The sequence below is a fragment of the Ceratotherium simum genome, chromosome 11 (genome assembly GCF_057802395.1).
Source record: "Ceratotherium simum simum isolate JZ-2026a chromosome 11, ASM5780239v1, whole genome shotgun sequence".
Taxonomy (NCBI): domain Eukaryota; kingdom Metazoa; phylum Chordata; class Mammalia; order Perissodactyla; family Rhinocerotidae; genus Ceratotherium; species Ceratotherium simum.
In genome coordinates this window covers 59,581,967-59,607,247 of record NC_141910.1, presented here as the reverse complement: position 1 = coordinate 59,607,247, position 25,281 = coordinate 59,581,967, and the positions used below count along the sequence as shown (strand labels likewise).

The window sequence follows — 25,281 nt, the reverse complement described above, 5'->3', positions numbered from 1 at the left end:
GGAGAAAGGCCCACCTGGGAGGAGGTGAGATGCTGAAGGCCTGACATTGGCTGCAGGAGGAGGGCAGAGGGGGCACAGCCTTCCCTTACAGCCGAGGGACCAGTGCTAACCAGGCTGTTCTTCACCAAGCCACAGCACAGCCCAGAGCCAGGCTCCCCACAAGGAGGTGACAGAAAAGGACATCGCCAGGCCAAGAAGAGACTCAACCACCACCACAGCCTGAAATGACAAGTACCATTTATTACAGTTACAAGAATGGGCCCAGCCACAGGGTCGGTTCCCTCCCACGGACCAGCAGACACGGGCACGGTCACGGACCCCTTCCCCACCCGCGAGTCGTGTCCAGTCATACACTCCGGGAGAAAGTCCCAGAGTCGAACACAGGGCACAGGTTCCCCTCGTTTGGCGGTGCGTCTCTCTGCGTCACAGACAGCCACCCTCTCAGACGGCCCACAGAGCAGCCGGAACGTTGTCAAATTAAATAAGCAAGCGCAGGAGTTCCCAGGAATCCCGGGTGGGGCCTCTGGGCTAGCAAAGGTGCGAGAGGAGGACTGTCCAGGGGTCTGCGAGGCAGGCCTGGGCTCCAGGCCTCTGTGGGCAGGGCCCTCAGGTCAAGCTGTGCCGGGGCCCTCACAGCTTCTTTAGGCCGCTTAGGAGACGGGGCTGCAAGCTTGGCAACGTGGAAACTGACATCAGGCTTTATATAACCTTGGCTGAACCTACCGACCTCCAGAAGAATTTTAGCAACGACGACAAAAAACAAACCAGGACTCTGGCCCCAGAATCCCTCCCCACGGGAAAGATGAAGGCACAGAGCTTTTAGCCAAGTTTCCCAATATCACCGGTGTTTCGAGAAAAGGCTGGTCACGTCCAAACGACCAGCAAAGAGAGAAGCAAAGGCAGTGGAGTGCACGTGACTACTTTATATTAAAGTTTATTACATTTGGAAAATCTACTGTACAGGGAAAAACCCATTGGATTAAGTAGAGTTTTGCCAAAAGCAAAAGACTATCACTCTTTGGAACATTCCTGATTCGGGCCCAGGGCAGGGCCACAGGAGCTAATCACAGGTGAACCTGGTCCTTCGTGGAGCAGCTCAGTGCCAGGTGTGCCCAAAACCCCTCTCGTCACCTTCCAGGAGAAAGAGTCCACCAGCCCAGAGACGGCGCGAGCCCAAAGGCAGGGCTCGATCTGCAGGAGATTCTCTGGGCCCTGCCACCTCTCCTACCCCAGAGTCCCCTCCCCTCGACCCCCAGCCTGAGGCGCCAGGACTCAGTTCTCACATGGGCTCCTCAACATTGCAGCAGCCCGGGCCATGGCCGGGGCCCCGAGTTCATGGACACGGGAATGACCGCTCCAAGAGGTGACTGCCCGTGGCAGCCGGGATTGGCCAGCCCACCAACGGGGCCACCCCACAGACATCCCATACCCTGTTGCACACGTGAGCGTCAAACTCAGAGACAACACACAAACTAAGCCTCTATGTTGGCTTCCGGATTTGGTTCTCCAAGTTAAGAAAAAAAAAAAAAAGAAAGTCTTCTTAACCCTGATGCTGTCTCCTGACTAGAGATGAGGGAAGCAGGATTGGGGATAACCAAACCAACCTCCTTAACTTACCTCAGAAGTAACAAAGTCTACTGGGCTATGAACAAAGAAACTATAGAGGAAACATGTGCAAAAACAAGTTGATATCTAAACTAGACCTCCCCACAAAACAAAGTGAATTCCGATGGAGCCCTGAACTCCTCTCCCTGCCACTCAGCGGTGGACGCCCCCAAGACTGCTGGTTTCTCCCAGTAAGTGCTACAGAGGTGTCAGCCCTCAGCCCTCAGTCCCAGCATCTCCCAGCCCCAGTGGGCCATCCAGGTCCAAAGCAGCGGGGTCCCCTTTCTCTCCAGAGCTGGGCCTGGGGAGGGGCTGCTCCAGTTTGGAGAAACTGAGTCAGAATGGTGAGATGCGAGGTGCTGGCTGTGGTGGAAAGCTCATACGCGAGAAAGCCCTTGCGCCCAAGTCTCCAGGCAGAAGTCAGAGAAGCAGAGGAGAGCCCCAGCGTGCCCCAGAACTCCACGGGCAGGGAGCCGGCCAGGGGCGCAGGGAGTGCTGGGGATGTTGCATGGTGGCAGGGGAGGCAGGGCCTGCAGTTCTTCAACGAAGAGGCAAGTGGGGGCCTAGCTGAGTGGCAGGGGGAGGGGAGAACTGCTCCCCTATCAGGCATAGAACTCCTCTTGCTTGGTGGGCTTCTGGTAGGCCCCGCCGTTGGCTTGTTTCGGCTCCTCCAAGGAGTAGCTGCCCTCGTCCTTCTTCTTCATCCGGTACAGCATGAAACCCACCAGGCACACGGCGAAGATGAGCCCCACGAGGCCTCCGGCAATGACCCCTAAAACGGGCAGACAGAGGCCAGCTCAGCTCGGCTGCTCCTGGGGCTGAGCAGCAGTCCCTCCCACAGTTGGCAGCCCCAGAGGTGGCCTTGGCTGTGGTCAGCCCCACACCAGGGCTAAAGACAGCGCCCCACCCGCAGAGCAGCAGTCGCCCCCCTCCCCACCCACCTGAGAGAAAACTCACCTCCCAGCACTTCCTTCCTGTCCAGGAGGCCCTGCGAGGTCCCAGTGGCCTTGTGATCCACTGGGGGCTGATTCCGCTGGTCAGCATCCCGGGCCGTGCTCTCCTCAGACACATCAAAGGTGAAGTCCTACGGGAGGGCAGAGCCAGGATGAGGCTGGGCGGGCCACTGCTGGCAGCAGCATCCAGTTCCATTTCCAAACCAGGAGCCATCCCTGTCACCACTGCCACCAGCTCAGACACACCCAAGCCCGGACCTGCTGGACCCCAGAGCCAGGCCCCTCTCACCACATCACACTGGACCCTGGCTGCACTGTGGCAGAGATAGCCCATCAAGTGATATAAATCATATGTTTTTATATGAAAATAAATAGACTAAAATGACACTATAAGATAAAAAATAAGACCTGGTAGAACTTTTACACTTGCAGCAGGAGCCTTGCTTAAGTCTCAGTTTGGCAAGCCTTCTTTTTGGTGATTTTTCTTTTTCTTTTTCTTTTTTTTTTTTTGCTGAGGAAGATTCACCCTGAGCTAACATCTACTGCCAATCTTCCTCTTTTTGTATGTGAGCCGCTGCCACACCATGGCCATTGACAGACGAGTGGTATAGGTCTGCCCCTGGGAACTGAACCTGGGCCACTGAAGCCGAGTGCGCCAAACTTATCCACTAGGCCACCGGGGCTGGCCCTTCAGTGATCTTGAAGGACTCTTGCTCTGGTCTCATATTTAGTCTGTCCTGCCCTGGGCTGGGTCCCAGAGGCAGGGGGAAGGTGAGACCTCGTGACCCTGTCTTGACAGGGTCACAGGGGGTTGGGTGTGCCAGACGACCAGGCCAGTGCCCCCACCCTGATGCACTATGCTCTGCCAGGCACTAGGAGCCGCCCTGCCCACTGGCGCCCCAACGGCCCAGGACATGCGGGGGACTGCAGTGGGCAGACACTCACCTGCTCCCCAGAGCCCTCTCCTGCTGGGAGCTGCGTGGAGGCTCCATCCTTAGCAGCCCTTTCAGTGGCAGAAGGACCTCCGTCCTCCAGTATGGGGCTGTGAGGGTCGAGCTGGTCGGGTCCTGCAGGAGCTGAGGTCCCATGGTGGTCAGGCTGCGTGGCCCTGTGGGGACGGGAGGTGGCAGGTCCCTGGGCCGTGGCAGTTCTTGCTGTTGCTCTTGATGCCCGGTGGCTGGTTGGGTGCAGGGTGGTCTCACTGGGTGGATGGGTGGTCTCCTCCTGGGCAGTAAAGCCAGGCTCCACCTTTGCCAGGAGCACTGCCTCTCCCTCCTCGGGCCCCTCTGCGGGCGGCATAATGGAGGTGGAGGCGGCAGTGGTATCCGTGCTGGCGGGCTCTGGAGCCGTGGGCATGGCTGTCAGGAGCCCCACATCCTTCCGGGTGGAGTGGGTCTGCTTTGACAAGGCGATATCTTGCAGAGCACCTACAGGGCCAGAAGCAGAGGCTGCTGGGGTGGGAGAGGCCCCAGAACATCCAGACCAGCCAAGCTCACGCTGTGAGGAAGGCCAGGGTGAGGACCTGCAGCTCTGACTCCCAGGCCCGCAGAGCAAACCCTTCCTTTCGCGAGAAGCTGTGTCCCCCGGGGTAGAACTAGCTGAGGCTAAACTCGACTTTGGAAAATGGACCAGGAGAGCTGCCCTTTTCTGCTGCACGTACCTGGGGACAGCCTGGTCTCTGGAGCCATGAGACACCAAGTTTATCTGGGAAGGAACCCTTCCCGTGACTTCTGAAGCCCCCTCCCTAGGCGGGGGCGTCCTCAGTGGCCTTATACCCAGTACACACACCTCTCTGGCCCCCTCTCTGCTCCATCTGCCCTCCCCCCAGAAAAGCCTAGGTTCCCAAGAACAGAGGCCTGTGTCCTACCTCCCAGCTCCCAGGCCCCAGCCTAGGCCACTTTCCCCACGATGGCCTCGGCCCTCTTCTAAGGTCCAGCTCAAGAGCACCTCCTCTGGGAGGCCTCCCTGACCAACTCCAGCTCAGGGATTCCACTCCCCGGGGAAAGGGGACATAGGGGAGACAAAGGAACATTTATCACAGATCTACACCCCACCAGGCTCTGTGCTGCCTTACAGCTCCCAACAGCCTGATGAAGTCAAGATATTATTCCCATTTTACAGATGAGGAAATAGAGGCTTGGAGAAGTCAACCCCACTTCCAAAGGTTGCCCAGGGAGTTAAAGAGGAGAATATGAGCCCAAGTCTGTCTGCAGCAGGCGGCCCTTGGGGCCTCCTGGGACCCACAACACCCACTCCCCCACACATACACGTTTTCTCCTTGCAGAGCGGACCCCATTCTCTTCCCCAGCATTGCCCTTCAGGCCCAGCGGGGGAGCTGCCTGACTGCCGGCCCCAGCCCATGGCCTGTTGCCAGCTCACCTGCGCCAGAGCCAGAGAAGTTGTCAGAGTCATCCCCAGAGCCATCTTGATCTTCAGGGGGCACATTTGTGGCCACAATTTGCTGAAAAAGGATCAGAAAAGGGTATGAGTGGAGGCTTGGGTGGGGCCCTGCTATTCCAGGGTCCCCATCCTAGACAGCTGAGTCAACTCCCCACACACACACTCAGCACAGGAAGGAAGCCCTCGTATGTGGCTCCAGAACCCTCAGCTCTGGGCAGCCCTTCGGTCTCCACACCCACTAATGCTGTGATGACACAGCCCAGTGCTAGGTGCTTGGGGTGTAGAAACACACAGGAGGGGGAGGTGCCCTCACCCCAAGAAGCTCAGATGAGTGAGGGTGCCCCAGAGCTCTCAGGAGAACAGAGAAGACAGAAGACAGAAGCCTGGGAACACATGCTGTGGCCCCCATGGGACCCCATCAGTCTACCCTACATTGAGAATTAGGTCTTGAGGGCCACTGGCCGGGGAGCTTCGGGATCCAAGATTGCCAACCCTGCCCCACTGAGGGGCTTTCAAGAGCCCCCAGGAACAATCCCACAATGACCTGGCTCCAGACAGGCAGCCTCCAGGCATGCTGGGTACCAGAGTGTGGACAGAAAGGGCCCCATGTGGAGGGGTCAGTGACAGGTAGGGGTGAGTTGTCTGTGCTGAGGCAGGTCTGCCCACACAGGACAGCCCCGGGCCTGGCCATGATGCTCCTTCCCACACCTGGCCTGTTTTCTCATCCACAGGAAGGACTGGGTCCAGGCCCACTTGGGGAAGGAAGAAGGGGACACCCATCAGGCTAGGGGTGGATGAGGCTGATCTAGAAGGGGCTCTGCACTAAGGAGGCATCAACAAATGGGCTGTAGGCTAGGAACAGGTCCTGTTTGCAAGCAGCCATCCCAGGAATGCTGCCTGCCTGGCCCAGCTCCGAGAGGCTGCGAGTGCCACAGTGCAAACATATTCCCGAGGCAGGGCTGTGCCAGCAGAACCGGGGAGTAGGGACAGGAGGAAGTGGGACACACCGCACACAGCTGAGCAAGCCTGAGCAGAAACCCCGGGGCAGGGGAACCACCCCTGACCCCTACACTGGCTCCAGGACAGCAGGTGAGGAAGGGAGGACCCAGCAGCCAGGTGGCAGGAAGGGTAGCTGCGAGTGTCCTGTCCAGCAAGGAGACTAACCCTAACAGCCCCACGTCCCAGTCCATCTCGAGAGGGCCCCAATGTTAGGGGCCAGAACAAAGAATGAACAAAGAAGCAGAACAGCATAGTTCAGAGCACAAGGGCTTTAGAGACCTCCTGACCTCTGCCACTTACTAGTTGAATGGCCCTGGGGACATCAATAAACCTCTCAGGGCCTCAGTCTCCCCATCTGTAAAATGGGGCAATAATAACATCTACATTCCAGGATTGTTGCAAAAACTCAATGAGGTTATGCCCATAAAGAACCTAACAGCGCCTGCCACGCAGTGAGCACCCCACCTACAGCGGCAGCTGCTCGAACTTGGGGAGTGAGAGCCGCTTAGCATGGGGAAGAGGATTCTGGGACTCGTCTGGGAAGAAGAGGGATAGAGGTGTGTAGGGTTTCAGGAGAAGAGGGGGCAGGAGGGAGCCAGTTCATGGGAGGCTCTGTGCAGACTCCTCAGAAGGCAGACCCCGCCCGAGGCTGGGCTCCAGGGAATGGGGCCTCCTCAGCCCCAGAGGCCTCGCCAGGTCCTGGCCACAGGCCACAGGGCCTCACTCATGAGTGGAGCAGAGGAGGGAGGGACATACAAGACCTTTGGCTCCTGGGGCAGAGCTGGACCAGGTGGGGGCTCCAAATCCAGGGGTCCAGCTCAGAGAGAAGCTTCAGACACGTGTAGAAACCGTGAGGCCAGAAATACCACTGAGCTTCCTTTGAAAGTACAAAACCCAAACTGGACTTCCCTCACCCCCCAGGAAAAGGGTTTTGGCCCCAAAAGGGCCTTTCTGAGCTGTCCTGGCCCATCTACAACGAGCAGTCACAGTCCCTGACCTCCACCCGCACCCAAGCCACATCCTGTCTACACTGTCCCAGGTGCTGTTTCAAGTCCCTGGCCTGACTCCATAGAGCTCCGAAGCTGTCCCTCACCTCCCCAAGCCAGTCCCCTTTAGTTACAAAGACTACCACCCACCAGGCAGGAGTAGAGTGGGTACCCGCACCCCAACATACTCTCGTCCCAGGCCCACGGCAGAATGCTCCTGACAGGGCAGCAGGCTTGGTGGAGGACAAGTATCCCGGGGACCCCGAACCCACCCACACAGAGACCCTGCTTCACCCTCACCCAACGCCTCCGCCCATCCTGTCCTCACCACTCCCAAAGAGGCCCTAGGGGACGAGCATCTTTCCCGGTGCATCAACTCCCTCCCTTGGAGAGAAAGCTCATCCTGGAGCAGGGGTCAGGGCTTCAGCCAGACCAGCCTCGGCTGGCAGAATCCAGTCATCGGGGTCCAGTCCTGTTTCACTGACCAGGTAGCTGAGGCCTGCAGAGAACTCAGTGCACTGGGGACCCTGTCAACCTTGGAGGCACCGCCCAAGACCCAGGGAGGCTCAGCCTCTCACCTATACAGCAGGTTAGCAGTTTCCCAAGAGCAGGGCCTCTCTCACAACTAGATCAGACTTTGGATCTGCCCAGTCCCTAAAAACAATTTGTTCCCTCGACACTGGTCAGCTTATCCTTCTGTGATCTTGTTTATACAACAAGCTCTTAAGCAAATGCTTTCCCCACTGAAACCAGCTCAAGGGCCTCAGGGCAGCCTCTCCCCACTCAGGGCTGGGTCTCCACTGAGGGGAGGGGCTGTAGTGACCTCCTGAATCTCCTCCAGCGTGAACCTTCTGTGACAGCCTCAGCTCCCTGGGGAGGAAACTGGCAGAAACTGCTGAGTGAACTTGGATCACCAGGCACCCACTGACTCTGGGGTTTTTGGTGAGAATTCCAGTTTCAATTAGCAGGCCTGCTGTGCTCAAGGCCTGTGGCCAGCTGCCTCCAAGGCCTCACACGGGACTTTCCTCAGCATTGCCTCCGGACCTGGGTCCTCCCAAGAGGGCTTAGCCATGGCTCAGGGCTGCTTGGGGACACCACCACCTCAAGCTGCCTGGGAAGGCTAAGACAAGCCAGCCCACACCTTTAGTGGGGGCCCTTAACCTCTGCAAGACCTAGAAAAATCAGCTTTTCATACAACAAATCAAAACACTTGCAGTTAGTCAGGTCTAAACTTTCACAGTCAGTTTGCTCAAAGCAAGGGCCAATTTGCTCCTTCCCCAACCGCAGCTCAGAGCCCTGGAAGCCCACCGGCCTGAAAGGCCCAAGCCAGGTTTGGCTCTGGTGGGGGCTGGGGAACAGGGATGAGGAAGAGTCAGCCCATCTCCATCTCCACCACACTGGTCTCCTGGTCACAGCGGGGGCTGCGTGGGAAGGATGGAGAGAGGGGACCTGAGTCAGGACTCTGGCACGGCAGGAAAGAGGGAGTGAAGGGGGAGACTTTAGAAACACTTTCCACCCCTTCTCACCCGTTACCCTTTGATTTGACAAGGCAGGGCTGAGACAGTATCTCCCCCAGATGAGGAACCCAGCCATGGACAGGGTGAGGGGCTTCCTAAGGCCACCGGGCAGTGGCGGTGTCTGCAGACTTCCAGGCAGTGCTTGCACTCCTCACCTGCCATCTCTCCCTCCCCAGCCCCGAAGGACCACCTTCCCTGGCTGGCCCTTCTGTTTTAAGGGAAACTTGCCTAAAGCCCCTCAACATGGCTGCAGGCTCCGGGAGCCCAAGGACGAGAGCATCATCAAGTAAGAATTCCTGACCCCTGCACCAGGGGCCAAAGGGACCAAGGTGCTGGCCCACACTCAGAGGTGGAGAGGGGATGACACTGGACAAGCACAGGGTCAGGGCTCCCAGGGGCCGAAGTCTTCATCATGCTGGTGCCAGCCACTCCCAAGAGTAGGGCTGGAGTCTGTGGGCAGAGGGCTGGCAGAGAAGTTTCAAGAAGGCAGCCTCAAGCCAAGTCCTGCCAGCTCTCACTCCACACTGCCCGTAAGGAGGGCCACCCTCCTTGGCAACCTCCATCCAAGCAGAGCCCTTGCCCTGGCCAGCCGAGCAGGCCTGGGGCTGTGCTGAGCATTCCTCCAAGACATCTTGGGCCTGAAAGCTCCTTGGCAGGGTCAGAAGTCAGGATACCAAGTGGGCATCTCAGAGAGGTTCAAGTGAGGATGGTGGACCCAGGGGCTTCTAACCCCGGGCTGACCAGAGAGGTTGCCCACCTGTACCCTCCCACCCCATCAACCCACAACCACCAGGTCTGAAGACCAGGTTCCAAGCCCCCACACCCCGAATCACTAACACGTGTCACTGCTGCTTGACTTGAGTAATGGATAAAACACAGATCCTTTAAAAAGCATTACTGAGTTCAAAGGATCGTGTTGCTTTTCAACCAACACACGCAAAAAGTACAATACTGTGTAAGGAGGTCACAGCCTTTGATATTTAATAGGGTCCTCAACTTCAAAACTTGGGGGACTATCATTCAGGGGCTTTGAGGAGAAAAGAGGGTAAGAAATGGTCTGTCCTGGCCCTGGTGAGGTCCCAGGGCACACAGCCAGGTGGCCCACTCCAGGAGGCTTCTGGAAGGAAGAGCTGCAGAGGCTGGGCCACAGAGGGTCACACTACAGGGGACACTAGGGTCGAGCCTTGAGGCCCCCATGCAGACCCTGGAGAGGAAAAGACCATGCTCAGCCCCGAGTCACTAACTTCAGCAGCACTGAGGGCGTCAGTGGTGGGGCAGCCTTTGCAGCATCAAGGTATCCGTTGGTCGTAACCTCCCCAGTTGGTCACAGAAGCCCCAGCAGCTCAGCTGAGGCCGAGTCACAGACTCCACAACCCCACTGGTCACGCAGGAAGCCAAGGATTATCAAAGGCTGGGTCACAGCCTTTCCCAAACAGCCAGCCTTGGTGCTGGCTCTGGGGCTGATGAGGAGGGGCCTCCATTTTGTTGCAGGACCCCAGGGTATGGGGTCAAATGGCAGGTGTTCCCCACAGTCACGCCAGGACAAACACCCATTGAGAAACCACGGGACAGCAGGTGTCCTCTAGAGGCTTAAAAGAGAGTCATGGTTTTTTAGAAATGTTTACCCCCCTCAGTTCCTTGGTCAGATCTGTGGATCTAAGGGCCACAGGCTGATTCCCCCGCCCCCAGTCTTCACAACTCTTGGAGGTGGAGGTGTCTGAGCTACAGAACTCCAGCCTTGGCCCCCCACCCTGAGTATCAAGATGCCAAACTGGTCGAAGGTGACATCCAAACCACCCCCCATGTCCAGGCCACGGGCTCTCTTCTTGGGGGTCCCTAAGAATCCCAGGAGCCTGACAGAGATCAAGTCTTCTGAGCTCCATCCCCAAGGCTGATTCAGGGGATTTGAGGCAAAGGCCCAGAACCCTGCATATCGAACAATCTCCCAGCTCCTGTAGGTGGTCCGCAGACTGCACTTGAAGAACAATAGTCTGGACAGGAAAAGGCCTCCGCAGGAGTGGCCTGGGGGCTGGAGACTGGGGGAGGGCTGGAGAGTGGAGACCCCCACTCAAGTGTTGAGTCCAGTATTCAAAGAAGAGGCACCAAACAGCAACAGAGCCCCACAAACAAACTCTAGGGCCAAAGTGATACGAGAAGGCTCTGGAACATTCTCTCTACACTTCTGATGTGTCCCCTCTCTGCCGACAGTACACCACAGTGCCTGCCCGGTCTGCGGAACAGGCCTCACCGTGGAGCTGGGGTAACCCCTGAACTTCCAGAGGCACCCGATTCCTCGACTGCCAGCATCGCAAGAAGCGGGAAGCAAAGAAAAGCAAGAGTCGTGTTTCACTGAAACCAGGCTGAGCCTCCGTCCTGCCTGCCCGGGCTGAGCAGGACCTCCTGGGCGCTCCAGGCAGCGGTCTTCCCGTCCATCAGCTGGCCTGATGCAGTGACCTGCCTGAAACCGACAGAAGTGAGCAGGAGAGAGCTGCTGATGCTAAGAGGCCCGGGTGGATCCCGCTGGTGAGGCCCAGAGGCCGGGGAGGGCAGCAGAGACTGTAGAGCCTCTGTGCCATCTTCCAGGGATACCTGCCAGCCCAGGGGGCGGCAGGGGAAGAGAATGTTGCAGCTCCACTCCTGCGGCCTACCTAATGCCCGGGTGCCCTGCAGCAGCGGGGTTTATGACTCTGCCTTCCCTTGTGTGTGTGTCGGGGGGTCATCTGCCTTTAGCCCTGGCTCACATGGCCTAAGCACGGACCCGAGGGGCCAGGTGGGTCAAACTTAAAGCATCTTGGATCAAGGATCTCAGGGAAAGGACCAGAACCAGAGATGTCAGGGGAGAAAGAGCCCTGATCAGGATGGCTGCCCCAGGGTGAGGTCCAGTTCTACTGCTCCCTAGCAGGGTGACCTGGGTAGCTGTCTGCCTCTCTGGACCTGTTCCCACCTGGACAACAGAAGGGGCTTGGCTAGAAAACCCTAAACTCCCTTAGGCCTCTGACAGGCCAGACTGGGACCTGGGAGCAGTGGCACCAATTCCTTATCAGTGAGGCACGGTGGTGTGGGGGTGATGGGTTGGCCACAGACAGCCATGCCAGGGTGGGTGGGAGGAGCAGGACCAGGGCCTAGGATGTCGCGGTGGTGGCAGATAAATCATTTCCTCTCCGAAGGCTGCCTTCCTAACTTGGGAGCTGCCAGGGAGGTTTGCTTAGGCCTCTGAGGAGGCAGATCTCCTAGCTTTGGCCTCAAGACCTTGAAATCTCTCCCTCACTGCAGACACTCCCGGGAGGGAGGGGCCCCACCGGTGCCTCCGGGCATCATCAGCATTTCCGGCCTGACAGGCACAGTGATTTATCTGCTCAGTGTCTCCACCGACCAAGTCAAGCTGGGACCTGCAGAGAGGGTGATGGGATGGCTCAGGGCGGGAGGGGCCCGGAAACGGGCAGGTAAGTGAAGGGGGGGCTTTTTCCTCCTCCATCCTGAACGTGCATCTTTGAGGCCCCTAACAAGGCCCCACTGCCGTCAGCACTTCCGCTGGGAGGAGCGCTATCAGGGGACCTCCTGGGCACGCACCCCTACCCCACGTACACACACAGCCCTCCATTCAGCTGCCCCACACTGCCACCAGGAGTCAGACCTCACCACTCTGGAGGATTCCAAAGCAGATCGCACTTGGCTTTGGAGACCCCTGTGTAGTAGCCTTTCCCATGGCCCTAAATGACAGGGCTTTACAGCTAGGAAACCTGAGGTCAAGGTGGCAGAGCCCTTCCCCTGCGCCAAGCTTCCCCTTGGAATACCCCAAGAGCCAGGGTGTACTGAAGGAGGAGGGAGAATCCTGGTAGCCAGTGCCAGCCCCAATCATTCCCAAGCCAGGTTAGAGCTGCCCCCAGCACCCCCAGACCCACCCTCCACAGAGCTGGCACCCGCCTCGCCTCGCAGCCCGCCTGCTGGGACTTGTCTCAGAACAGGCCCAGCTGAGAGCTGGGAGTGCGGCCGCGGGGCTGGAAGACCAGTTCCTCTGCTTTCCCCACCTGCCAGAAGCCCGGCGGGGCAGGGCAGGAATCCACGGGGCGGTAAGCAAGGCCGCCCAGCCTCGCCTGGTGCTGCCCTGGGAGCCAGACAAGGGGTGGCTGGGAGAAAGTGACCAGAGCGGCTACTGGGAAAACCAGGTTGCAGCCTGGGCTCTGTCCCCAACTTACTAGGTGATCTTGGAAAAGACTGCCGCAGGCTGCCCATCTGTATAACGGGCCTGGCCGAGTGGTGGCAAGGGGGCTCCTTGTTCCAAGTCTGTGCCTGGGGACTTGAGGCCTGCCCTCGAGGGGCAGCCAGAGGCAGCGGCCACAGCAGGCTGCCCAGCTGAGGGGTGACACACCACAAACCTGGTACTCAGCAGGGGGAGGCAAGTGGGGGGAGGGGCACCAATCACAGTGACTCCGTGTCATCGCTCTCAGCTTCCCAAGGGGGGTTATGGCCCAGTCAGGGTGTTAGAGATGTCCCAAATCAAGGTGACTCTGGGGATGGCAACTGGCAACCCACAGAGGGGGACAGATGGGGCAGCCAAGGCCTCCAGAGCCTTGTCCCTCCCAGCCCTGGCTGTCCTGAGGAGACAGCTAAGGCCAGAAGCTCAGTGCAGGATCCCCCCTCAGCCCCCAACGAGGGCTCCTTGAACTGCTCTCTAGGTGATTAATCCCCAACTCCACTGGCTTAGGGGCCTGATGCCTCTGGCATATGGGCTTCTAGAGACATCCTCCCTCTGCTCGGGCTAAATAAAGTGTCCTCAAGTTTCACAGAGGCAGAAACTTACAGCTTTTAAGACACCTGCAGCCAGCCAGGGCACCAGCTGTGCGCACATGGAGGGAGTGGGGAGCACTTTATCACCCGAATCTCTCCTATCAGTGTCCCTGCAGCTGCAGAGTATCCCCTTTAAAATGAAAACACCTCTGGGAGACTAGTCACTCACACTAGAGCAAAAATCAGCTCCATATGGGGGAGGGGCTAATTCTGGAGCTGGGGCACTGGGGATGGGTAGCAGCTATGGAAGATGGGAAAGGATTACAAAAGGGAGGCTACAAGACGCCAAGAGCAGACTTTTTAACCTGTTTCAAAATGTGGTCACCAGCCCACCCTATACCCAGGAAAGAAAGACTAACTTCCCTTTGCTCCAGCTTTGAGCCACAGATGTACATGACTTCTCCTCCCACGTACAGGAGAATAAGGGGCTTGCCTGGGAACCTGCCTCTGGGATGAAGTACAATTCAGACCGACTAGGCACTGAAGCTACTAGAAGCCCAGACAGACAGAGGAAGGGCAGAATGTCCTTGAAAGGGTCCCATGGGGGTGGGTCCCCTGGCAGAGTGGAGCTGGTACTTTCTGGCCTGAGTGACGGAGGGCAGAATATTCTGTGAAGGCTGGGTCTGAGGAGGCTGGGCTCACTTCCTAGATTGCTGGTGGGGCCCCAGCCTAAATGGGACCAAAGTAGCCAGGCCCTTCACTGTCAGCCTGTCCTCCTCCAGGGGACCACTTGATGGCTGGGAGGTCCACACAGCCTCAAGTGCCCAGCACTGAGCTCCCAGGCCTGAGCAGCATCTGCACACAGGAGGTGCCAAGATGGCTGAAAGGGGGCATGGATGCAGCCCCAGTCTTAGGAGCTCAGAGTTACCCCAGCAAGGGGAAGTAGCCACAACACCTTGCCCAGGGCTCAGGGACAGCCATGGGGTGGAAGGAAGAACCTAAGGATCCGATCTGGGCTGGGAATTACCCGAAAAATAGAAATACCTGAATTAGGCTTGGTAAAAAAATCACAGCTAATTTATGGAGTCCTAAGTGCCAGGTACTAGTCTAAGCCCTTTATCTGAATTAATTAATGTAATCTTCACAATAGTCAATGAGGAAATTGAGGCAAAGGAGACAAGCCAGTTGTCCCAGGGACACAGGCACTGAAGGGCTAGAGAGGGTTTGAGGCCATGCAGTCGTGCTCCAGTAGGCACGATGCTAACCACTCGCCACAGCGAAGACTCGCAGTGCAGACCACGGGGCTGGCTCTTACGCCCAGGAAGAAAACAGCCATCACTTCCACTGGAGGCTGCACAGGGAAAGTGCAGAAGGAAGGAGGAACAAGGGGCAGGGTGGCCTGGCCCAGTTTCCTCTCTGGGGCAACCTGCACTCTGCAGTTCTGGGCACAGGCCACTCTCCCCCACAGCTGGGGACCTTGCTCAGCTGGCCTGAGCCCCCACATAGGTGCCCTGGTGTCTGGGTTCACTGGGCCTCCTTCCACCACCTGCCAGCCCAGCCCACACCTCCTCGGATCAGGAGCCAGCCCCTGGCAGAGGCTCAGGTAGAGGCGAGCAAAGTCTGGCCTGCCAGTGAAGGCTCATTTATTCCTAAGAACAGGCAAAAGCCATGTTTGCAGACCCCATTATGTCAGCACACTGGGGTAAGACCAGCCGGCCATTCACACAGAGTGACTACACGCCTGGGCAGGGGCAGGCTGCACCCTTCCCCCAGCCGCGGCCTCCAGGGGTCTCCCCAAGCACAGTCAGCCCCAAAGCTCCCTCAGACTTGCTACTCTGAGCTCCAGGCAAAGAGGGGGCTCCCAATCATGCCACATATGTTATTGCATTGGATCTTTTCAAAAGCCCTCTGAGGCAGGATATGAATAACCCCACTTTGCAGATGAGGAAACTGAGGCTCAGAAGTAGGTGAAGGAATGTGCCTGAGATTACAGAGGGAGGAAGTAACAGAAACTGGACTTCCTGTCCTGTGCTCTTTCCAGCCTCCTCACAATGCCTCTCTGCTCCAGCCTAAGGGGAGACTAACCAAGGCAGACTAGCCAGCCAGTTCTGGGTCCCACCTTGCCTGGCCAGCCCCAAGGCTTCAGGACCCCAGACTGGGCCCTGGAACCCACCTCAAAGGTAGGCAGACCCGGGCACTCAGGCTCAGGCTGCTGCCATTACACTGGGAGGAAAGGGGGACGGGGCACTCGCCAGATGCCCAGCCCATAGATGGGCTTCTAGAAGAATGATCCTGTTCCACAAGGGGGTGGAGTGGAGGGGGTGAGGTCAGGGGCTCTCTGCTCTTCCCACAATTCCCAGAGCCCAGGATGCCTCAGGGCCTGGCTTCCTGGCTTGAGCCTGCCCCAGGGAAACTTCTACCCCTGTGCTCATCCCCCAGACCCCTGTCCCAAGGTCAAAAGTGCCTGCAAGGGGCAGGGAGGGGAGGCGGGGCAGAGCCTGAGGATGTCACTCAGCCCGAGTGGGCCCATTCTCCTAGCCTGGCCACAGCTCGGCAGGCCCTGGCCAGCCTGGAGATCTTGCTGTCCAGACCCTCCCCCGGCCCCATCCTGAGGAGAGGCAGTCTCCACGGACAGCAACACCACACCCCAGCGGTTCCCTCTGGGAGACGCTGAAGTGACGTCAGCCTCGACGACAGTCTCGGAGGCTCCTGAAACACCCCGCAGCCTGGGGCCCTGCGAGCCCAAACCTGACCGAATATCCACCTGGGACACTCCCCGGAGATGGGACGCCAGGGCCCCGGAGTTTCCTGGGCAGCAGGGATGCTGAGAAGCTACTGGAGAGAAGAGCCAGTGCTATGCTCCTGCCATGGGACTGACACAGGCAAGTCCCTAGCCAGGTCGGGCTCTGGGCATCAGTGGGCACCTCGGAGCCGGAGGCATGGAAAGGGCGGTGTAAGTCCTCAAGTCCTCCTGGTGCCCAGCACGTGCTGGGTGCCAGGGGCGGACGAGCACACCTCAGCCTTCCAGAAGTTCCCTCCCACCTCCCCGTGTCCCACCCACCCCAGGTGGCCCCAGAATCCCGTCTCCTCAGCCTGCTGAGGGGGCAGAAGGCACCCAGCGAGGGCCACTGTGGCCACAGGACATGCCAGTAGCCCCAAGTGGGAGGTTAGAATCGAGCCGACGTCATTGTGGTGAGACAGTTCTCTTGACACCTTTGGAGATCAGTGGCGTCCGAGAGCGGTCCCAGAGCAGGACTGGCAACCTCTGCCGCTCCTGCTGCCCCTTCACGGAGACCCCCTTCCCTTACACTTCCCATGGCCAGAAAACATCCTGCCTTACGGCCTGAGGTCCCGACTTGAAACTGCTGTATGGTGGGACCCTGAGACAAACCTGCTCAGTCTGCACGACCTTCAGTTATCACTCTCCCTCTGCCTGTCTACGCAGACCGACCTTCCTGTGGGATGCTAGGAATGGCCACCCACCCTCTCCTCCATGTGCCCCTGGAGCCCTCCCTACCTGCACAGAGCTGTCACACGGCAAGCGCCCAGGCTCTGGGCTTTAGATCTGGTTGAGCTAGGGAGGGCTCATGACCCTCCCAGTGCTTGAGGCAGAACTCTCCTGGGGCAGCAGGAGCAGGGCAGGCCCTGCTCAGATGCCCAGCAGTCCTGTGACACAGCCACCAGAGGTCACAGACACCCAAATGCATGACCTCCCCTTGGCCTCTCAGCCTCCTCCCCCATTTCACAGATGGGCTCACTGAGGCCAAGAGAGGCCCATGCACAAAGTCACTCAGCAGTAAAGAGGAGGGCCAGGGCTAGAAGCCAGGCCCCTGAGCCCTAGTCTGACTTGCTGTATTCCCCTACCCCATGCCCAGCACAAGGTGGGCTCACAGTCAAGGCTGGTTGGGTGAGTCTCAGGGGAGGATCCGTGGGCCTGGCACCATGACTCAGCTGAAGAGTGGAGTGATATACACGCCTGCCTTCCCTACTGCCCCAACCTGCCCGACATGGCTTCCGTTCCTGCGATGAGCGGACCTGGGGCAGGTGGCCAGGATGCCTGGGTGTGTGCAGAGAACATCACCAGGCCCCCACCGCAGCCTGACCTTCTTGCACAGGGGCCTCCATCCACCTCTGTTTCCCACACTGAGCTCTATAGTCCTCCTCCTCCAGGCAGCCTGCCCTGCCCTTTACCTCCACAGATGACCCCCCAGGCAGCTGATGCTCCCTGGAGTCCCCAGAGGAATAATGGTGGGGGACCCTGAGCCCCTGCCAAGTCCCCAGTGCCACCTTCACCCTTCCCAGGACAAGATCTCTGCCACCATGTGGCTGAGAGCTGAAGAAGGAAAGGGAGGCCCCTTGAGCAGACAGGGGAACTGAGGCACAGAGCGGCAACGACCTGCCCAACCACACAGCCGGGGGTTACACTGGGACTAGGGAGGACAGGTGTTCTGGCTGCCCTTCTCCGTAGGAATAACTTTGCCAGACTTCTAAAGCCAGGGACGGAGGAGTGTCAGAGCTGCAGTTCAAAGAGGAAGAGACGGCCAGAAAGGGAGGGAGCGAGGAAGACAGCTTCCTGGTTTCTGAGGAGGAAGCTGCAGACAGGTGGTGACCAGGTTTCCAAAAAACTTGGACTGCAGTCTAACCAGCAGGAAAGCCCAATGGGGAAATCAAGTCAGGACCGCCCAGGCAAAGCCATAGCTGCAAGCCATGCTGTGGCCCACCACCCCACATCGGTGTGTGTGTGTACACACACACACACGTACACACACACGCATGCACATGGCTACTCGTGGGCCTGCAACTCTCAGGTGAGTCCCTGGACAAGGAGCTTTTCCCAGGGCTGAAGGCCGGAAGAGCACCCTCTACATATAATTAGGCCGCCCACGGAGCCGTAACCGCCAGGAGGAGCGACCCTCAAGGGGCTCCAGAGGCAGGAGGGGGCGCATCTGGAATCCTCTGAGGTCAAGTCAACAGGAAACATCACTGGGCAGATGACTGAGTGAAGGAGCAGGTCCAGCCACCAGCCTCCCCCTCTCCTGACTAATGGTTCCAAGCCCTGAGACTGCCCACTGCACTCCCCTCCCCGGTAAGCTTGCCTCCACACACTTGCGGGCCCCCTCCCTGGCTCCCTAAACCTGCGCACGTGAGAGGCAGCAGAACACTATCCAGAGGAAGCTAGACCACCCTCCCACGCCACCCCGTGCCTCTCCCTCCTCTGGGCCCCCCAGCACCGAGCATAGAAGAGCTGACTAGGGGCCCCTGTCCAGGGCCTGGGAAGGCAGGGGACCTTCCAGTGCCAACTCTCCACGCAGTGTAAGCCTCTTGAGGACAGGCAGAAGCGGACAGATAAAGCCAGCCCTTCCTGGGGGCTGTGGAGGGGGCTTCCCATGTCCACCTAGAGCTGGAAGTTGCACAGTTGCTAAAGTGACCCCGAGCTCAGGGTCTTGCCTCTGTGGCCTCACCTCCATGGCCTGCACCCCCAAAATACCTCCTTGCTTTGAGGGAGATATGCATGCCCTCATGGCCCACTCGGAGGGAGGTTCCAGAATGCAGCTCCCATCGAAAGCCCAACCTCTGCTGGAACAGCTGAGAGGGAAATGACACCATGCTGAACCTGTTCCAGGGTGTGGGAGCCTGGCGCCGAAAGCCCTCTTTCCACAGACTCCGTTAATCCCATTCCTCCTCTCTAGACACACTCAGGCAGGCCCTTATGGGGGGGCTTTCAACCCAGAACTCCAAAATTGGTTGTTGAAAAGAAGGAGGAAATCAGGAAGTAGTTTGTCCTGTAAAACGACCAGGGTTCTGCAACTAGAAATCATTTAACCACCAATTCCTCATGTGGCTGCTGCTGCAGCAGGACCTGGCGTTGGAGCGGCCAGGAGGTGGGACCCAGCACTGGAGCCAGGAGTCCCGGGTTCTGGTAAACCCACCTGTGCCATGGTGCTCGCCTCCCAGGCTTAAAAAAGGATTTCCAAATCCACAAATGTTTCCCCAGTGCCCAAGATGAAAGTCAGTGCAGGCTGGCTGCTGCCCTGGGGGACCAACATGGGAACAGTATGCTCCCACCACCCCCGGGGTGGGGTGGGTCAGGCCACTGTTCAGGCCAGCTCAGCCTAGCCCAACGCCCCCTCCGTCCAAAATACACACACCATGGTTCTCCTGAATGGAACAGCAAATACCTACTGGGGCCTTGCAGAGTTCAGCCAGCCCCATATGCCAGGCTTCATAGGGGAGACTGGACAGTCCATCGATTTATTCATGCCATACACATGTGCACACACATACATAGGAATCCTGGTTCTGCCACGTCGGTCCCTTGGAGGGGCTCACTTCTACAGGCTTCATCCACAGAATGGGAACAATGATATACACTGTAAAGATTTGGGGTAAAGAGTAAATAAGAATGTAGGGAAAGCACCGAGCACTCAATGTAAGTGACCCTAATTATATCGACAGCTAACTTTCCTCCGGCGCTTTCATTACCAAATACTTTCACGCATTCATTATGAAATGAACACGCAAATGACAGAATGAGGACAGGGAGAACAGGTATGATGCCCGCTTTACACAGGACATCAAGACTCGGAAGTGCAGTGACTCACTCGAGATGACGTGGTAAATTAGTGGCAGAGTTGAGCCTCGATCCTGGGGTTCCACTTAATCCAAAGCTGTTTCTGGCCTGCCAGGCACTATGGGTGCGCTAAGACGGTGCACTGAATCCAAATACAACATGGGGAAGAGATGGAGACGGGACCCAAGCTAAGAACGAGGGCCCTTGCCAATCAGGATTTATCGTGAGTTAGCCTCACTAGGTCCAGGCTACCCGTGACTGGCAAGTCACTTACAACTCAAGTCAGGTGGAGGAACTCGGGGTCTTCAGGAGCTTCCTCCCAGAGGTCATTCACATCTGTTTACCGAGGGAGCTCGTAAGCACCTCCCTTGACAGGCTCTCTGTTATTCTAGCAGGGGTACTGCAGGGGTCCCAGCTGCTCCGTGATGGCACGAGATCCACATACCACAGATCATGAACACGACTCACAGGCGAGACCCTAACTCAGAACTGAAAACTCTTGTCTTAGAAATAATTCTAACAAATCTGATTCGTTTCTTAGTACTGCTGGAGAGAAGTGCAAATCAGAACTGAACCGAAAAGCTGCTTGCCACCCTTAGGCACACACATGCCACTTTTGGCTGCTATTGGACAGGGATGGAAGAGGGAAAAGAGCAAATGAGATTTCAAAATGTAGCAACCTGGGGCACCAGGTACTGGGGCAAAGTGCTCTTTGGAGCTCAATAAAGCCAGCAGACATGCTGTAACCTAACACAGGGACAAAAGTGAGGACCCCAGCATCCAGAGATCATGCTTTGTATTCTCTCTTTTTTTGTGTGTGAGGAAGATCAGCCCTGAGCTAACATCCTTTGCCAATCCTCTTTTTGCTGAGGAAGACTGGCCCTGGGCTAACATCCATGCCCATCTTCCTCCACTTTATATGGGACACCACCACAGCATGGCTTGACAAGCGGTGCCTCAGTGCGCGCCAGGGATGGAACCCGGGCCACCAGCAGTGTACTTAACGGCAACGCAACGGGACCGGCCCCCATATTCTTTTGTTAATAACAGAAGGGAAATAAACATTTCAGAGAATCCTGCCCAAAATAAGAATACTTTTGAGGGTAATATTGATTCATAAGTCACCAAAAAACCTGGATACCAAGGATACCTCATTCCCAAGAGAATTCAGAATTCAAAATTCTGCTGCAATAAAAAACATTCCTCTATAAAATACTCCAAAATTCAAGCTTTTCATTAATTCTTTCCAGGCTCCTCTCCCTTCTTATCCCTCTCCCCACCAATCTGGGTTAATGAGGTTTTATTGGACTCCCCATGAGCCACAGGTAGAGACTTAAACTGGCTCCACCCTCCCACTGGAGCTGAAGCCAGGAGTGACGTCACCTCTGGGAGGCTCGGAGCCCAGGCCAGGCAGTTAGTGCCCCCCTACCCCCCCTACTCCGCCAGGCCGGCGGGAAATGTCTCTACTAGCCCCCATAATTAAGGCAAAAAGGGATTTTATGCCTTTCAAGAAAGAGAAGAGAGAAAGAGAAGAAAACAGGAAATAAATTCCCAGAACAAGCAATTTTTCTTGCATGGCAGAAACAAAAGACCACAGGAAACACACACACACACACACACACACACACACACACACGCACAGAAACCTCTTTAGACAAACTTGTTCTCGTCTCTTGGGAGTGGTTTTGAGCAGCCTCCTGCCCTAGCAGCCTTCCCTCACCCATTCAAAGTCAGGTGCCCAGGATCATGCCCTACCTCGTGGTCCCCAGGGGGTTCTGACCTGCTTCCCACTGGGGCCAAAGAGAACCGTGGGAGAGGGCCAGCTCTCTGCAACCTGTGGACACCCTCTTACATTTAGGCAAATCCCACTGCCTTCTTTCTTTTAGGAAGAGGGTAGAGGAAGACTCTGGGAAGGTACTTTATGCCCCCACTTTTAATCAAACATGGACACACACTGTAAGAAAGAAAGGACAGAGCTCGGAAAGGGAAATGAAACTAAACTTTATAAAAGAAAAAAGAAAACCTAAGCTCCAAGCCAGAGTCTGATTCCAAAGCTTAGTGCTTCCAGGCTCAGCTCAACCACCCACTCCAGGAAGCCCTCCCACCACCCAGCTTTAATGAGCCACTCTCCTTCTCTCCTTTCCCCTTGAGACTCAACTGTCTCCTGGGCCCTGTGTCTCCATAATGTGTCAAAGTTTCTAGGCGAGAAAAAATGCCTCATATTGCAGCATCTGCCCCTACCCAGCACACAGAAAACTCTGGGAGACGTGGTCCACAGAGAATCTCAGATCCTCTGCCTCCCCAGTATTAACGGTACTCTGGGATCCCAGCTCACAGGAATGCCAGCCTCACCCACGGCGGGGAAGGCAACCACCACCACTCCTCCCGATTCTAGCTGGAAATAGGTGGAATACTGCTGCGGCCCACCTTGGGCCTGGAGAGAGGGGAGTACCAGGTAAGGCCAGGTGGGCCAGGGAGGTAAGCCAAGCAGCTCCACTGCCTTCTCCAGTGTTAACTATGGTTCAAGGCACAGTCTGAGTCCCACAGAAGCCATCGCCTGAAAGAGCAAAGGAGGAGCCAGACCTGAAAGCCAGGAGTGCACCGGAGAGCCAGCTCAGAAATCTCATTTTTCCCCATGGCTCCCCCAGATACACACCCCCACACACTCCAACTCATCTGCAGTTCAAGAGGCCTCAGGGACCATCTCCTGGACTTCAAAACGCTTCCAAGCTCAACAGTCACCTGGGAAGCAGGGCTCTTCACAGATCAGCCTGGAAGACACCTCACCTGAGGCTGACCCTGTAAAATACCCCCAAGGTCTCAATAACTGATACCTACTATCATTCTAGAAGGACCCGCTTAAAGAAGGTTGGCATTGCTGAGAGACTTGTCCAAATGCCACATTACAAGTGGAGGACGGGGGTACCCCCCCACACACAGACACCGCCGGCGCTCCTTCCCTGCCCACGTGCCTCCCTTGCCAGAGCTAGGGAAGTGGAGCCGTCCAGATGTGGTGGCGAGAGACCGCCACTTCCGGAAGGGGACTAGCCCCTCGCTTCGCACCTCCCCTCTGCATCCCAGGGGATGGCCGACCCGGCCCGCGGAGAGGACCCCGGGACTCTAGCACCGGTATGGGGGCTGGCGGGGTGGACGTGGGCAGCCGGTGGCCAGCGCTGACACCTGGCGGCCGCCCAGGTCCCAGCCCACGTCAGGGCCAGCGCTGCGGGGCGGTTCCCAGGAAAGGGTTACAGGGGCCGAGAACAAAGCGCCCCCATTGGGGAAGGCGGGCTAGGGGACAGCGGCTGGGGCAGGAGATCACTTTCTGGGGACCCTCGGGATGCTCTTGTCGGCCAGGTCCCTCGTTAGAGGGGTCCCACCCCTGGCCAAATGTGGATGCTGAAGTCCTACCCAAAGGCCTCCCCCCAGCCTCGGGCTCCACATTTGTCCTTCTTTTCCCCCAGCTCCACTGGGCGGGCCAAGGGTCCCGCCTTCCCTCCTCGCGGCTCCAGCACAAAGCCGGGTCGGGGGAGGGGAAGAGCCATTCCCGGGTCCACTCGAGTGGAAGGCGCCCGCCCGCCCAGGCGGTGCCCAGCACGGGCACACGCCCCTCCGCGGGCCGCACAACTTCAGCAGCCCACAAGTTGGGTTCCTGCAGGTCTCTAGCGTTCTGGGGCCAACTTCCCGGAACCTCTTGCTGCCAGCTCGGCCCAGCTCCCCTAGGGCAGCCAACGGAAGGCCGAGGACCCCACCTCCGCCCGCCGCCCGCGTCCCCCGCGCAGCCCTGGCCCCGGCTCCTTGGCAAACGCGCCTGCCCGCTCCCGCGCCGGCTCCGCTGCGCCCAAACTTGCCTCCGCCGAAGGGGCCGGGCGCCCGGGCTCGGCAGGTCTGGTTTGAATTAGAGTCTGCGGGCGGAGCGTTGTGGCCGCGGTCACTGCATCCTCCCGGGTCACCGGCGCGGGGCGCGGCCGCCACGGTGCCTGGGGTGACTGGGTGGGAGCCGGCGACCCCCGGTGCTGCCGCAGGCTGGCGGGCTCCGACGCATGTAGAGCCGTTTTTCAGAATTGAGCGCGGGGCCTCGGCGCAGGCTCCGCTCTCAGGGGCGCCCTGGCCCCCGGCCCGGAGCGGCGGAACCCGCGCGGCGCCCACCGACGGCGGAGGCAATAGGGGTGGGAGCCTCGATTTCGGGGCTCACGGTCTCCAGGCCAGCTGGGCTAGCGCGGGAAGAGGGGAAGTCCCCGTTTCCCCTCCCCCTCCACGTGCCGCCGCCGGCATCGGCGGGTCTGCAAGCCCGGGCTTCCCGCCGCCTCCCAGCCCGGCCTCGGGCCGCACTCACCGGGAGGGCCGGCTGCAGGCGCAGCGCCAGTGCGCAGAGCCAGAGCCAGAGCGCCGCGCGCCTCATGCTGCCCGGACAGGCGGCGGGCTGCGCGGGTCGGGGCTGCGCGGACTACGCGGGGCTCCGGGCCGGCTCAGCCGGTTGCGCTGCGCGCGGACCCTTCCGGCGATGCCCAGCGCGCGGCTGTCCTAGGCGAGGGCGGCAGGGTCCGCCGGCTGCAGTCCGCTCTCTACTGCTAGATTCCTCTCCGCTCGGCTCGGCTCCCACCCGCACCTCTCCGGCGGAGCTCCGCCTTATAATAAACCCACAGGCCCTTAGCCGTTGCAAAAACTGGCCCCCCACCCCCAGCTCGCCAGGTCTCTGGGCCAGCCCCAGTCCCCACCCCCTAGGACCCCGCCCCCCTGAGCCACCCAGCCCGGCCCCTCGAAACGCCCCACCCCCTGCGCCCTAGCCCTGCCCCCGCCCCGCCCCCTCCGCACGGTGGGGGCAGAGCCTCGCCCGGCTCCGGAGCTGTGGTTGGTCCGCAGGCGGCGGTTCCCGGTGTTTCAGCTCCGCTGCTCCCAGGTGGTGGGGGCCGGGGCACACCCCCTTCCGCCCCGGCCCAGGGTATCGAGGCTCCGTACGGGAGAGGGGCGGGAGGGGCGGTAACTGGTCCTCGACTGTGGGCGCCAGTCTGCAGCGCCCTCTGGGCGTGGACACGGAGCGCTCTCCAGGTGCGTTGCACTCCCAGATCCCGGCGGGAGGGAACACTTTCTTGGAGCTCCGCGGGGCTCCGAGGTGACGGGGCCTTAAACCGATGGATCCTTCCCTCGTCTCTCCTCTGGCTGCGGATGGGGCTCCCTGCGTCCCCGCTTCCCCCAGCACAGGTTCCCACATGCGCTCACGTTCTGCCAGCACTCCAGAAAGTGCTGGAAACTCGGGGTCTTACTTCACACAGCTGGACACAATGAGGAGGGGCTGTAAAAAGGGGGGGGCAGTTTTTGGCGTCTTTTTGTAGAAGACAATGCCCTCCCTCTTCATCCTCTGAGCTAAAAGGCAAAATAAACGGCTCCGTTCCCGGCTGACCTTCTCCACGGCCTGCAGATCTGAGAAGCGCCACTTGACTTCCTGGTCCTTTGTGATTCCCTGAGAGGCCCCGGACCTCAGTGTTTCCATTACCAATCGGGCATCTCAGTGCAAAACGGCTATG

The 25,281-nt window shown here is 58.5% G+C and overlaps 1 protein-coding gene across 1 annotated transcript; it reads right to left on the bottom strand.

The window, feature by feature from the left end:
* Window positions 1-220: 220 nt before the first annotated feature.
* Window positions 221-24,395, bottom strand: SDC1 (syndecan 1). Its single transcript, XM_014782232.2, has 5 exons — window positions 24,093-24,395; window positions 4,938-5,019; window positions 3,504-3,985; window positions 2,563-2,689; window positions 221-2,377 (listed from the first exon to the last, which is right to left on the bottom strand). The coding sequence occupies exons 1-5, from the start codon at window positions 24,156-24,158 to the stop codon at window positions 2,208-2,210; spliced, it is 927 nt and encodes a 308-aa protein (XP_014637718.1). The 5' UTR covers window positions 24,159-24,395; the 3' UTR covers window positions 221-2,207.
* Between the last annotated feature and the right edge of the window lie 886 nt (window positions 24,396-25,281).

What these genes read in the sequence shown, in the direction of transcription:
- SDC1 (XM_014782232.2), bottom strand. Translation starts at nt 24,158, where the DNA reads ATGAGGCGCGCGGCGCTCTGGCTCTGGCTCTGCGCACTGGCGCTGCGC. An exon ending in GCCTGCAGCCGGCCCTCCCG is followed by an intron (nt 5,020 to 24,092) that starts GTGAGTGCGGCC and finishes ATCCTTTTTCAG; the next exon opens with CAAATTGTGGCCACAAATGT. An exon ending in CTTCTCTGGCTCTGGCGCAG is followed by an intron (nt 3,986 to 4,937) that starts GTGAGCTGGCAA and finishes CTGGCCCTGTAG; the next exon opens with GTGCTCTGCAAGATATCGCC.